General features: G+C 35.0%; 1 protein-coding gene across 1 annotated transcript in view; it reads left to right on the forward strand.

The window, feature by feature from the left end:
- The window catches only part of CNTN6 (contactin 6), a 273,227-nt gene that overhangs the window by 226,862 nt on the left and 32,045 nt on the right, over positions 1-14,320 (forward strand). The window contains 1 exon segment of the mRNA XM_073901777.1: positions 659-786. Coding sequence (XP_073757878.1) covers positions 659-786 — 128 coding nt within the window.

Consider the following 14,320-nt stretch of genomic DNA (forward strand, 5'->3'; position numbering starts at 1 on the left):
CATTTTATGAAAGATTAGAACTTCTTAAACAGCTATCCCTTCATTATGTGCTATATGACTGCATGTATATTAGGACGATTTAATGCAGTCTGATTCATGAAGGCTTCATTCTCTCTATGATAGGCCACATAACAGGATAAGCCTGGGCCCTTTGGCTATGAAACCATGTAGATGGCTCCTTCAGTTCACTAGCTCTGGTAAATACTGGCATTGAGAATCCTGTTGTTTGGTGGCTGAAAGTGCTAAGTAAGAGCAGGCTTATAAAGCTAGATTAAACAATGTGAAAATTAGCTTGCATTTCTCTAACGCCAAGTTCAAAATTTTCACCAGAGAGTTGACTTTTCAAAATGCCTAGTGAATAGTTGCATTTGTTATTAACAAGCAAATGGGCATTGTAGCATCAAGCATCCGTTTTATTTTTAATGGGCTTCAAAATCAACAATCATTCAAGTGATAGTATGATAATTATCAATACTGTGTCAGAATAAAAGCAAATATCATTTATTCTACTATGGGGGTTCAGAGATTGCTCCTAATCAAGAAGAGGATAAAAGGAAGGGAATATGCCCATGGTTTTAGTAATATTTTAAAATGAAAATAAATGGTTAAGACTTATTTTAAGAGCCTTACTTCTGTTAATTATGAATTTTCTTTTTAGAGTGTTTCTCTCAGAAGATGGCAGCCTCAAGATATATAACGTTACTAGGTCAGATGCCGGATCATATACTTGCATAGCTACAAATCAGTTTGGTGTTGCAAAGAACACTGGCAGCCTAGTCGTAAAAGGTATTTTATTGTCTTCATTTGTGCTTGATGAACATTGGAGATATATATGCATATCACAACCTCTATCATAATGTCAAACCTGTATCATAGTGTATATGTGAAATATTTGATTTCACGATTTATTTAGGAGTTGTGTTCCCATATTCATTAATAGTATGTTTACTTTGCCAGTGAGATACCATGGCAGATGTGAATACTTTGGCAGTTGAATGCCTTAGTGTAGGAAGCTATGGACATTTTGATAAAGTCCGTTCATAATATTTTTCTTGGTTAAATTTCCTTCAGAAACTCTCATTTTGTATGAAATTTTTACCATGGATATAAGGTTGCCAAATACATAACCAGTTCATTTATTGATATAACTCTAGTGCATAGCTAGTGAGATGCAGACCCTGTTGCATACACTTTAATGAGTAGTTTGTTTCAAAGAGAAAAAAAAATTAAAGTATCTGTGTCTGTGTAAGTCATTATTATAGTCCCATCACAGTAAACCTATAAGCTCACATAATTTGTGATGATAAAACTGCATACTCTATTCTTCAGACTTTTAAGCTACTGTCAATACAAATGTACCTCCATATATCACCAAGGGACATAATTAGTATTCAAGTATCTATTCCCCATCTTTGCTACTTTACTTTGTTGAATCTCAGCTCATAAAACTAGTATGTTTACTGGAAGACATGTCACTTTTATCATTTCATTGCCTCCTCGATGATTAAAATGACTGTCTTGATAAAATAGTTTGAACAGCTAATTAAGCCCAAATAATTAAATTCAGCAATCAGTGCTTTATCAGCATTTCTATTAAAAATAAATATATTAAATAAAAATTAGTTAGCTACTATACTTCAACTACCCTTTAAAATGTCTCAAGGAAAAAAAAATACCTACCTTTATCCCTGGAAGATATTTTTGCCAACATTGTCTTAGCATATTACATTATGCCTGCTGACAATTGTCTGAAGCACTCAGGGGAAGTGTGATTGATGTAACTTGTGTCAAAATCTTACCAGTGTGCCACATTTTGAAAAACTTTACTTCCTTAAGATTGTATTGTCATTAGATTATTAAGACAGAGATGGACTTAACATTTCAAGGAATATGCTGTAACTATATCTAATGATAGGATATGTCTCCAGCAAATGTTTGGTACTACCCATATATTGAAAAACATAAATGCTTTTCAGCATTAAGGGAAAAAAAAGAGGAGATTTATTCCCTCATTTCAAATTAAGAAGGTGCAGGTTGTAGGCATTCATTTTAAAAATAGGAAGAAGGTTAAAATATGGTGGAGGACATTACAGTTAATTTTTCCAAGAATGGAGAAATCCAGAGGGAATTAAAACATAAAATGTAAAGGATAGAAGGTATTGGTAGTAGAAATGTAGTTTCTCAATGAAAGTTTCTGCAGAATACTGGTGATCCAATAGGTGGACCAATGGTTTTACTGCTAAAATACAGTGACGGGCATCTTTTTATCCCAGAGATTCTGGTGATAAAAACGTTATTGGATACATTGGACTGAATGAATAGTTTCTCTTCCTCAAATGTTTCAAACATTTGGCATCATGATGCTGTCCTTTAGCAAAAATTGGGAGAAAAGTAAAAGGAGGAGACTCACATAAATATGTAACTCTGAAGAAGCTGGACCATGCTTACTTCTCAAGGTAGCAGTTGGATATTTCAGATATGTAACATAGCCATGTTTTTTCCCAGTTCTTTGGATAGAAACAAGTTCATCTGTAATTTGGGGTAGTCCATAAAACACACGATCAACTCTCTCTACAAGGGAGAAAATAACTAAATAAGATTGCTCAGTTTAAAACAAAATGAAACAAAGCAAAACACAAAAACTTGACGTAGTTTTATTTATTTCTAGTGTTGTTTGCTGGGGCTATTAAAATGAAATTATCACAATCTGCATTCCAGGTCACCTTAATCTTTTCCACTCTTCCTTCCTTGGTAGGATTTTTCATTTTCTTATATACTATATACTTCACTTATTTGTCATGTCTATGTTTTTTTCTCCCTCTTTCCCTTCCTCTAGAAAGAAGCATAAAGCAGGCAGGAATGTCACAAATCCTAGAATAGTCCTGGGAACTGTATGTGTTCAATAAATAATTATTGATTGAGTTAAATGATTTTATCTTACACTTTTAAGTTCTTAGATAATCTCTGTTCTGACTTCCTTGCTCTAAAATATGAAGGTTTTCTATTTCTCAGGCGTTAAGCTTAGGATACTTTGTAATGAAGAGCATCAAAGGAAAATAATGAACTTCTAAAATGTTTTCACTTTCCCTATTTTAGGGTTTGTAGTTATGTATTTCTAACACAAAGAGAACTTACTTGGCAAGGGGGAACAAATGTGAAGCTACATGAAAATCCTACAGACTTCATGGAGAGAACTCACTGTTCCAATATTTTCAGCACAAAGAAGAGAATCATTTACATATGCAAACAGGGCATATATCAGTATGCATGAATATCAAGTAATTTTCACTCATTTATATCTAATAATGAGAAGGAAATTGTGTTTGTTATTTTTAATCTTCATGAAATACCCACATTCCATTTTAAGGGGGATCTATTTGCTTCTTTGCCATTGACAAGAACCACGTTATAAAGAAACACGTACATACACAGTAACACAAAAACATATATTTAAAAATAACTACATAAACACAAAATGTGTACAGTACAAATAAAAGCATCTTTAGAAACTTGATTTTTTATTGATCTGTGTTCTATGATTTTTTTTTATTAAACTGTGGGATTGCTATGTAAATACAGGTCTAAGATAAGTCTGTCATTAGCATGTCCTCTTAACTGGACTTCTATTGCTAATTCTCTTTCAAGTAGGAATGTTAAAGCTATTCCTGACAAAGAATTATTTTTTTACAACCTACAAATTTGAAGCTTTAATCTGAGAAAGAATTATAATAATAGGCATTGATTCAACCATTTTCCTATTAAGAGTGTAGTCATCTGGTTGTTTAAGATGATTTAATGTGTGTATGTGTGTGTGTGTGTGTGTGTGTGTTTGTATTTTCTAGTCTATGATATTCTTCTGATTGTCATTACGGAGTCAAATATAATTTTGTTTCTCACACCAAATCAGCATAGAGTGACCTTACTGGTAATAAGGTGGTAAGGAGCAAATGAGAAATTTCAGTAAAGCTGATGAAACAATCATCTCTCTTTGAATTGACTTATCAGCCTCAGTCATGCAAGAAATGTTGTTGTTAGATAACATGTAAAAAGATAATAGTTACAAGAGTAAGATATTTTCCAGCTTAGTTTTAGCTGATATGGCTTATCTGTGTTAAGAGGATTCTGAAGTTATCTGCACTGTATGTCAGAGATTTCTATTTCACTCATGCAGCAGGGATAAAGCCATTTTCCATTCAAACATTGGGAGTGCAATTAGCATCAGCCTTGCCAGAGCCTCAGAAGATGCCCAGTGTAATCTGAGGACGTGTTCCTTAGGCACAAACAAGAAATCAAAAAGAGAGAGAGTTTAGGTGTTTTCATTTTGGAGGACTTGCCTAAAATTACAGTGTGTACATACCCTTAAGAAGTATATGAAAATCACATAAAAGGGGAAATTCTTTGATCTGGCATTTGAAAAATTATTAAAAAGCAGAGTAACAGTAGGCTATAAAAATGATCTTGTTTGCAGGCAACATTTGTCTTTGTTTCCCCACTGGAGAAGTTTTGGATGTTCAATTATAGGCCTCATTGCTTCAGCATTATTTTCAACTGAAATGTCGGAACTTGGAAAAGCATATCTAATGTGCAAATTAAGTTTATTGCTGCTCATTTAGTTGTTTATTCTTTGTGATAGAAGTCTTTATTATACCAGCATGGAGAGTGGCCTATCCGTTTTCTCTAGCAGAAGAATGGTGTGCACCATTATGGTTCTATATTTACGAAGAGAAACACCAAGATAGGTAGATAATTGGAGGCTTTGTGGCTTCAACAGGCAGTTTAAAGGATTTGAGGTGTTGAGCCCAGCTTTATTGAGAAGCTCAGCTTTATTGAGTAAACCAAAAGTACAATTTCACAGAAATGACAAAGCACATTGGAATACACTGGTCATATTTTAGTGACTGAAAACAGCACTGAGGAGAAGTCTCCCAGTACTGCTAATATTTTCCTCAGAATGTTTAATTATGCACTCCAGTTTTCCACAAAGAATGATTTAAAGCAGTTTTATAGAAAAGAAGCTTTGATTTAAAAATTATTAGTGGAAGCATTTAATTTTTCAGGTGAAAAAATACATAGTGAATTTGTATACTGGCCAGGAATTTTCTTTCGCCCACCAATATTGAAAATAATGCTGAGTGAACTCTTGACGCTTGAATTCCATAATCCCTTTAAGAAAAAATATAAAAAAAGAAGAAGAAAGAAAGAAAGAAGATAAACAACAACAAAGAAAATCCCCAAAACATTTATTTAAGCAAATACAATATCAATGTTATTTTGGTCTTTGTAACAATTTAGTCCACAGTCTTTTAAAAATGTAGCACATACCACTCAGATAAAATTTCCAGGTATGTTGAACAGTGTTTTTTTTTTTAATTATTATTATAATATATAATGTAAAGGAGAGAGATTAATGAACTTCAGGTTTTCACCTTTTGTTTTTTATTGTTCCAGACATTTTTCATTGAACAAATTCAACCTAAATTGGTTAAAGTTTTGTTTAGTTTTGCTTATTCTTAATAAAAATAGGGAGCGTATGGCTAGTCTTTCAAGCTAAGTAGAGGAAGCCAGACAGATGCGTCTATACCACTTAAAGTCACAAAGAGCACAGACTTTGGAATTAAATTAACTAGCTCTATTACTAACTGGCACGAGACCTTGAAGAGTTTGTTTTTACCATTACTGGGGATGTATTCTTTATTACTATTATTATTAACCACCACTTATCAAATATACACTGTGTTCCAAGCACTGTGGTAGGTGCTTTATGTACATTATCTCAGGGATCCCTCACAACACTGTGAAGCAAGTATCATTATCTCTTTCACACAAGGGGAGACCGAGGCATAGATTGCTAAAGCGACGTGAGCATGGCCCTTGTATTAGTAAGTGACAGAACTTTTTTTCATCTTAGAGTTGAATATATGTAATAATAACTGCCTGAGACACATGCAGTTTTACATGACACTATTTCAAGTCCAGTGGAAATAAAAAGAGTAATTTGCAAAAAGTAGTACTTTTCCTAAATCAGCTTTCACTTATTAGAGTTCAGTATCTGTTTATGCTTTTTTCCATTTGAGGTGAACTTTACACGTAAAGATATACACAAATCTTAGGTGTATCTTCGCTGAATTTTGGCAAGTGCCTATACCTAAGTATCCCAAACTCTACCAAATATAGAATGTTAACATCACCCTTTAGAACATTCCTTCATGTCCCTTTGTAATCCCTCAATTCCTGCTCCCACCCGATTTAGAGAAGCAGCTACTGTTAGGGCTCTTTTCTGCCACTAACTTCATACAAATGCCATCATACAGTATATATGTTTTGGCTTCCTTCACTTGGCTTAAACCACTAGTATCTACTTTCTCTTTTTATTAAAAATGAATGAAACAAAACTTTAACCAACAGCAGGTTTAGTCTGTGCAGTAAAAAATATCTTGAACTGTGAGTATTTTTGTCTTCAGTTTCCTTCCCCAACCTGTACACGTGTGTGCCCTTTGTATTTGGTTAGGAATTGGGAGTTTAGTAATATGTCCTTTATTCCATTCTGATGCTAAAAGAAACTATTAGACTCCTCTGTTGCTTGATCCTTCTATTTCTAAAGTGGCACGGTGGTCACTTATGTTCTAGTGCCATTTTTTAGGGATAATGTGTATCATTACGATGTACAAGACCCTCGGGTGCAAGTTCTGTTTTCAGTCTGTGGATCCTGAATGCTCAAGGAAGCAGCTACCAAATTCTTTCAAGCCCAAGTGAGGGATGGGTGTGGAGGAGGGTGGTGCCGAAAGGGAAAAGAGGAATCAGATGAATACAATTCACAGTGATTCTCATCTTCTCGCTTTTATGTTCTCCTTTTGTCTTCCCTCACCTCCACATAAATGCTCAGAAGAAAACATCCTCTTTCTGCTAAATCCTATAGCCAGGCAAAATAAAATTTCCTCATTCCATTTCCTATAAAACTACAGAATTCTTCAACCTAATGATTTACTGTGGCCCAGCACAGAGTTACAGTCGGAGGACAGGGTGAACATTATCTATTTATAAGAAATATAAATACGATGCCATAAATAGTCATTCCCTATTAGGTATTAACAGCTTTGAAACTGAGTAGTTGGCATATCTAATTCATTAAGCAGAATCTACGGTGCATGCTCTTTTTAAATAGATGTCAGACCCTGTTTTGATTACTTGTTAATATAGAAGATCTCTGTTTACATTTTACATTATTACTTGCTAGGGAATTTCTCAGTGTTACCTTGCATGATACTTAGACATATTTTCTCATTTAGACAACTCCAGTGTTAGACAATTACTTTCTCTAGACTGTTCTTTGTTTATTTCTTTTACTCTGGGGTTTCGGTCGTCTTTTCATATTTGTTCCAAATCATTTAAATTTTGAGGTAAAAGATAAATGGGTAACGGTATCTGCAGGTAAACTGGAATATATTGGCTGTGGTTATTTTATGTATAATTGAAATTATGAAATTAAACTATACTCTGCCTGTATTGGAATATACCAAGTGCTGCATGCAGATTTTAATCTGTAAAACACATGTCTGAGCAGATAAAGCTTGCACTTGACTAAGAGGATAGAAAACATCCTAGCCTTATGCAAGTATATGTACAAAGAGGAAAAACATATTATAAGGATTAAAAACTCTTCCATTGCTGGCTTGCTAGAGGAGGAAATTAAAGACTCCATCACACTGATTTCCTTGTTTTTTTGCTATCTCTGTAAAGAGTTTATTTCAGAGATTAGCTTTGATTTTCCTCTATTTGCTTTCCCTAGAGTTAGTAATTTTCTTGTTTTGTTTGCTTAATTTTCTATGGACTTGACAATAGTTCATTCCTCAATTTTATCTCTGTTGCCTCCCTTCACTATCAACCTGTCTTTGTGTATGAGAGCCCCGTTGCCTAATCATTCCTTTCTCGACATGCTCCTTCATATTGGTAGAATGCATCTTCCAGTGGATTTTTGAGAAAGAATTCAAGAGGAATGCAATGTTTTGGGGTTCTTTCATGTTTGAAAATGTATTTATTTTATGCTTACATTTGATTGATGGCTTAGTTGGAAACAGAATTCTGGATTAGAAATCATTATTCTTAGCAATATGGAGATGTTACTGTGTTCTGAAAGCTGAAACCATCTTGATTCCTGATCTGTTGTTTATGACATCGTTTCTGTCTGTCTGCATGTCTCTCTCTCTCTCTCGGTTGTTTTTTCCCAGCGTTCCACAATTGCCTGATGATGTGCTGTGTTGGAAATCTATTTTCAGCCTCTATACTGGGCATTTGGTGCACTTTGTCATCCTGAAAACTCATACTTCTTTATCCTGGAATGTCTTCCTGGATAATTTAATAATTTATTCCATTGCTTTGTCTAGAATCCTTATTATTGAAAAAGTTAGATTTCCTAAACTGGTACTCTAGTTTATGTGTGTATGTGTATGTATACATGTATGTATCTGTGTGTGTAGTTTATTATATTTTATATATTTATATATTTGGATAGTAGATACAGTTTTTATACGTGTGTGTGTGTGTGTGTGTGTGTGTGTGTGAATTGTGTATATTTTTGTTTGTTTCTCTCTCCTAGTATCCATTTTATATTCTTTTTGTTCTACCTCTGGGAATTTTTGACTTTGCTATTTTTTTAAATGTCTAAGTGTCCTTTTATTTTCTGACTGTTCCTTTATATAATACCTTGCATTTTTTCCCCTCTCTGAAAATATTGCTCATAGTTTTTCTTTTATCTAGCTTATTTTTTCCTGAATGGCCTCTGTGGTCCCAAACTGCTTTCTTCTCTTTCTTTGTTTTAATCCCTACCCTTTAGTAAGAGATATACCAAGATACTTTGTGAATCTTAGTTATTTGCTCACATTTAAGAATGGGGCACTAAAAATCTTATAGAAAGCTCTGATCAAGTGTATGTGTGTGGGGGGGAGCATTTAATATTGGACTTCACACTAAGATGATCTGGCCAGTATATATCCTTGGAAAACTTAAACACACTATGTTTAGGATTTTCTCTTAGGTTTATCAGAGCCCTAGGACAAGTGTCGCCCACTTCCCACCCCGCTTCCCTGCCCAGAGAGCAAAGGCCCAGCAACCAGCATCCTCAGAGCTATATGACATTACAAGACATGGATCTCAGCCCTTACTATATACATGTTCCTTAATTTCCCTGTTTTTAGTTAAGATTCCCTCATCTTCAACTATGCTTGCTACCAAGCAGTTCGGAAACTCTCCATTTCATATCCTCTCGGGAGAATAATTTGCCAATCTTCTACTACACTACAGAGACCCAAGTGCTTCTATTCATAAAGTCCAAAAGGGAGTTTGACATGTTCAATGAATTTTCTTCTCTGCCTTCCTCACAGCCAGCATAGGATATTGAGCTTTATGGTAGATCAGTTAGAAATCATTTCATTTCGTTCCAGTTTCTCAAATTTTGTCTCCCCTTTTGATCTCTGTTTTGGTGGATTTAGGTCTTATGGAAAACTTCTTTTGGCTTCATTTATTAGATGTTTATAAAATACTGAAAATAAACACTGTGTTTAATCAATTATCTTCATCAGGATATTGTATATCCTATATTTTATAGTGATACTATTTTTCTCTACTAACATTTACAAAAAGTCAAGATTTGGTCATTTCTTGCTTAAACAAAATTTATCAAGAAATCAATAAAGCACAATTTGGTACATAATAGGTCATGAACTCAAATCTTCCACTTGTGTTCTAGGTATGATTCCCTTTCATGTTCAGGGACAATTTCCTCTCTGCCTCTCTGTCTCTGTCTACCTCAGTCTCTCTTTCATCTCTATTATTTTGTGTAACACACCATCCCCACCAGAATACTTTCATATTGTTATTCTCATCATTTTAAAAAAAGACCTTTTCTGACCCTGCTTCCCTTCCAGCTACTGCCATATTTGACTATTCTCCTTTATATCAAAATTCTTCAAAAATTTTCTATGTGGGCTTGCTTTTCCAGTCCTTCTGGTCAGCTTTGTTTTGAGTCAATGCAACCAGGCTTTTCCCCTACCATTCCATCAGCACTGCTCTTAACAAGGTGACTAGTAACCTCCACATTGTGAAATCCAGCAGTCAGTTCCCCATCTTCATTTACTTAACCTGTCAAACTACTGATCACATCCTTCTTGAAACACATTCCTCGCTTGGCTGCCTACACACTGCATTTGTCAGGTTTTCCTTTTACATCTTAAGTCACTCCCTTTCCGTTTACTTTGCTGGTTCCTTTTAATCTTACCCATTTCCTAAATTTGGAGTGTGCCAGGGATTTGTTCTTGAATTTATTCTCTGCCATATCTACTCCCACTCATTTGGTGTCTTAATTCAGTTTCAACATGTTAAATACCATCCACAAGCTAATTCCAAAATGATACACTCAGTTCAGATACCTACCTCATTCCCCAAATCCACCCACAAATTTATCACCTTCACTTACCAATTTACAGTATGCTAGTATTGGCCTCCTGATTCTTACTCCCAAAACTTGCTCCTACCGCAGTCTTTCCCTCTCTATTAATAATAGTCGATAGTGACGTTTGCCCTGTCAAATCCTTTTAGTCATTTTTACTCCTTGCTTTCTTTCAAACCCCATCTCCAATTGTCCAACAGATGGCCTCAGCACCAATAAATGTACAGAATCTAACTACTTCTCACCACTGCACTTACTAAACTTCAGTTAAACCACCACCATCTCTTTCCCAGTGTGTTGCTGTAGCACACAGGTGCTTCACCAAGTTGATTTTGCCTCCAAGGGGACATTTGACAGTGTGGAGATATTTTTGGTTGTCACAACTGGAGGATCTACTGACATCTGGTGGGAAGAGGCCAAGGATGCTGATAAATATCTTGGAATACACAGGGCAGCCTCCTCACCTCACTCTGAATCCACTCATACATACATGCAACGAAAAATTATCTGGCTCAAAACGTTAATAACGTTGAGGTTGAGAAACCCATTCATACAACCTCATGATTTGTCTTGATTCTATCATGTCTCCCTTCTAGAAACTAGAATGTTTTGCCTCTTAGATGGAAGTCCTCTAATAGTTCCTCAGTTCAGTGTTTTTCATTTGCTTAGTATTCATACAGATGTACACCTGGAAGAAGGTAAGGATTTTATACTAATTAAATGGTTTTGAATAAAAGATTGAATAAACAATTGGTATATTTTTATGTTAAGGATTTAACATAAAAATGTTTGCAACATGAAGGACAATATTCTGGAGAAAAGAAAAGCACAAAAAGAAAAGCAGAACTCCCCAGGATTTTTCTCCAGAAACTTGCCACTTCCCAAGCACTACAAATTAGGAATAAAAAAGAAAAAGAAAAAATAGCAGAAAATGCCTCAGGCAGAAATTTCGGTAGCCTCACAGTGCAAGGAAGACAAAAATTGGGGCTCAGAATTAGCCAGATTAAATGAAGCCTACTACACAACTCGACCTTGAGTGGAGACACCTAAAAGACTTTGTCCCGGCAATGGAAACAGAACAAATTTGACCAGTGTTTAAAATGACCGACATTCAGACTCCATTCATATCCATTCCCGACAGCACTCTGCTGTTTTTAGTTGACTGATTAAAAAAGCAAATTTTCTTGGAAAAATATATAACAATAAAAACATTTACATTTCAATGCACAATGCTGATATTCAGTAAAATGTTACCAGGAAGAGCTGGAACCAGGACCAAATGATCAAGACCCAGAAGAACATCAGACATTAGCAATAAGTCACAGCTGATAGGAATATGAAAGTTATTAGACAGGGGTTCTTAAATAATTGTGAGTAATATGTTAAAAATAGATGACAAGATAGAAAATTTCAGGAGGGAAATGGCATGTATTAAAAATCAGTTGGACAGAGAAAAACAAATACCGTATGATTTCACTTATATGTGGAATCTAAAAAAACAAAACAAAGGAACAAACAAACAGACTCTTAAATACAGAGAACAAACTGGTGGTTACCAGAAGAAGGAAACAAACCAGATGGAGGGATGGACAAAATAGGTGAAGAGGATTAAGAGGTACTAACTTCCAGTTATAAAACCAATATGTCATGAAAATGAGAAGTACAGCGTAGGGGCTATGTGTTATAACACTGTGCAGTGACAGCTGGTGACTGCATTTATTGTGGTGAGCACTGAGTAATGTCTAGAATTGTTGAATGACTATGTTGTGCACCTGAAACGAATATAATATTGTGTGTCAACTCCACTGCAATAAAAAAAGAATCAACTGGAAGTCTAGAACTGAAAAATATAAAAGCTAAAATTAAGAACAATATAGATTGATTTAATACCAGATCAGATACGGCAGAGAAAAAAATTAGTAAAATGGAGGATGTGTGAATAGAAAAGATCCAGACTGCAACATGAAGAGAAAATGCAATGGGGAAGACAAAAAAAAAAAAAAAAAAAAAAAAAAACATAAAGAGTATATTAGAGGGCGCCTGGGTGGCTCAGTTGGTTAAGGGACTGCTTTCGGCTCAGGTCATGATCCTGGAGTCCCAGGATCGAGTCCCACATCAGGCTCCCTGTTCAGCGGGGAGTCTGCTTCTCCCTCTGACCCTCTTCCCTCTCATGCTCTCTATCTCTCATTCTCTCTCTCTCAAATAAATAAATAAATTTTTTTTTAAAAAAAGAGTATATTAGATATGAATAATTCCAAAATATGTGAAATTGTAGTTCCAAATGCAGTGGAGAGGGGAGAAAGAAAATGAGGGATGAGCAGTATTTGAAGAAATATTTGTCAGAGATTAAAAAAAAAAAACAACTGAAAATGACAGCAGTCATCCTAGTCAGGGAATTATATGAGCCCTCATGAGAATAAACACGAAGGAAAGTCTAAATAAGCACATAGTAGTGAAACCAAAAGAAGAAAAGAAAAGAAAAACTATCCTGATAAAAAAAGATACATTATCTTCAGAAGAACAACAATAAGACTGGCAGTTGTGATAGCAACAGAAATAAGAAAATCCAGAAGACTGTGGAATGGCTTTTTCATGGGCTGAAAGACACTAGTAATAAGAATTCTCTTCTCAGCAAAAATATCCTCCTGAATGAATACAAAGTAGAGATGCTTTGCACAGACAAAATCTCTGAGATTCCATCACTATCAACTCCACTCTAAGAGAAACACTGATGATGTTCCTATAATTAGAAAAACTATGATCCCAGATTGAAGCATGTGAATGGAAGAAGACATTAAGAACCATAGAAAGGGCTAGTATGTTAGTAGGTATGTTAAATTGAGATTCTGAGGAATTAGGAAGAGGACCAAATTTAAAGTATTTATTTGTAGTCTTCACAAATTAACTAGTGAGAGAAAATATCAGAAAATTTTGTCACCTGTTTGAAGTGCTATTTATACACTAGTTGCCTTTATATTGGTATCTTAGCAACCTTTCCTATAATGTCATAGACAAATGAAGGCTGAATTCTATGTTTGTACAGAGTAAGAATGGTTTGGTGATTTTTTTTTCCCTATTTTGTCCATTGTTTGAGAGAAGTTGGTAACTTCAGAAACACCTGAGAAGTTATTATTCTGAACAGTGACACTGAAAGATTATTACTCATAGATGAAGGTTTCAACTGAGTTGAAGGTACAAAAGAAACACATAAAAAGGGACCAAAAAGAATAAGTTCTGGATAGTCAGGAAAGGCCAATCCAATTACACATTGAATTGCCATCCCTTAGTTTCTAAAACTGTAGTTAGGGATCAAAATATGTAATAGTGTGTTTGGCCATTGATACAAGGAACAAGTCTCATTTGTGTTTAGAGAAATCATGCTAAACAGTTCTGACAGAAGTTTTAATATCAGTTCTCATGTGTCCTGAGGTACTCATAACTAAAGATGTGTTCTGGAAGCATCTTTGGCTATGATGACCATGTGAATTTGAGTAAGGCTAGTCATCAAAAGCATTATATATCTTACTAAACCTTTCCTTCTACTTCTTAAGAATAGGATTTTTTAAAAATAATTTTTTAAAGATTTTATTTATTTCGGAGAGAGAGAACAAGAGAGCACAAGCAGGGCTGGGGCAGAGGGAAAAGCAGACTCAGCACTGAGCAGGGTGCCAGACATGGGGCTCAATCCCAGGACACTGGGATCATGACCTGAGCCGAAGGCAGATGCTTAACCACTGAGCCACCCAGACGCCCCAAGAATAAGATTGTTAGGTCAAGCTATTTTTATATGATTTGTATCTCACTAAAATAGATTGAAAATGGAAACATTAATATTCTGTAATTTTATGAACTCTTCATGTATGTCATTTATATTTAGAA

This window comes from Callorhinus ursinus, unplaced genomic scaffold, assembly GCF_003265705.2.
Source record: "Callorhinus ursinus isolate GAN/ISIS: 27379988/994484 unplaced genomic scaffold, GSC_fseal_2.0 scaffold15, whole genome shotgun sequence".
NCBI lineage: Eukaryota > Metazoa > Chordata > Mammalia > Carnivora > Otariidae > Callorhinus > Callorhinus ursinus.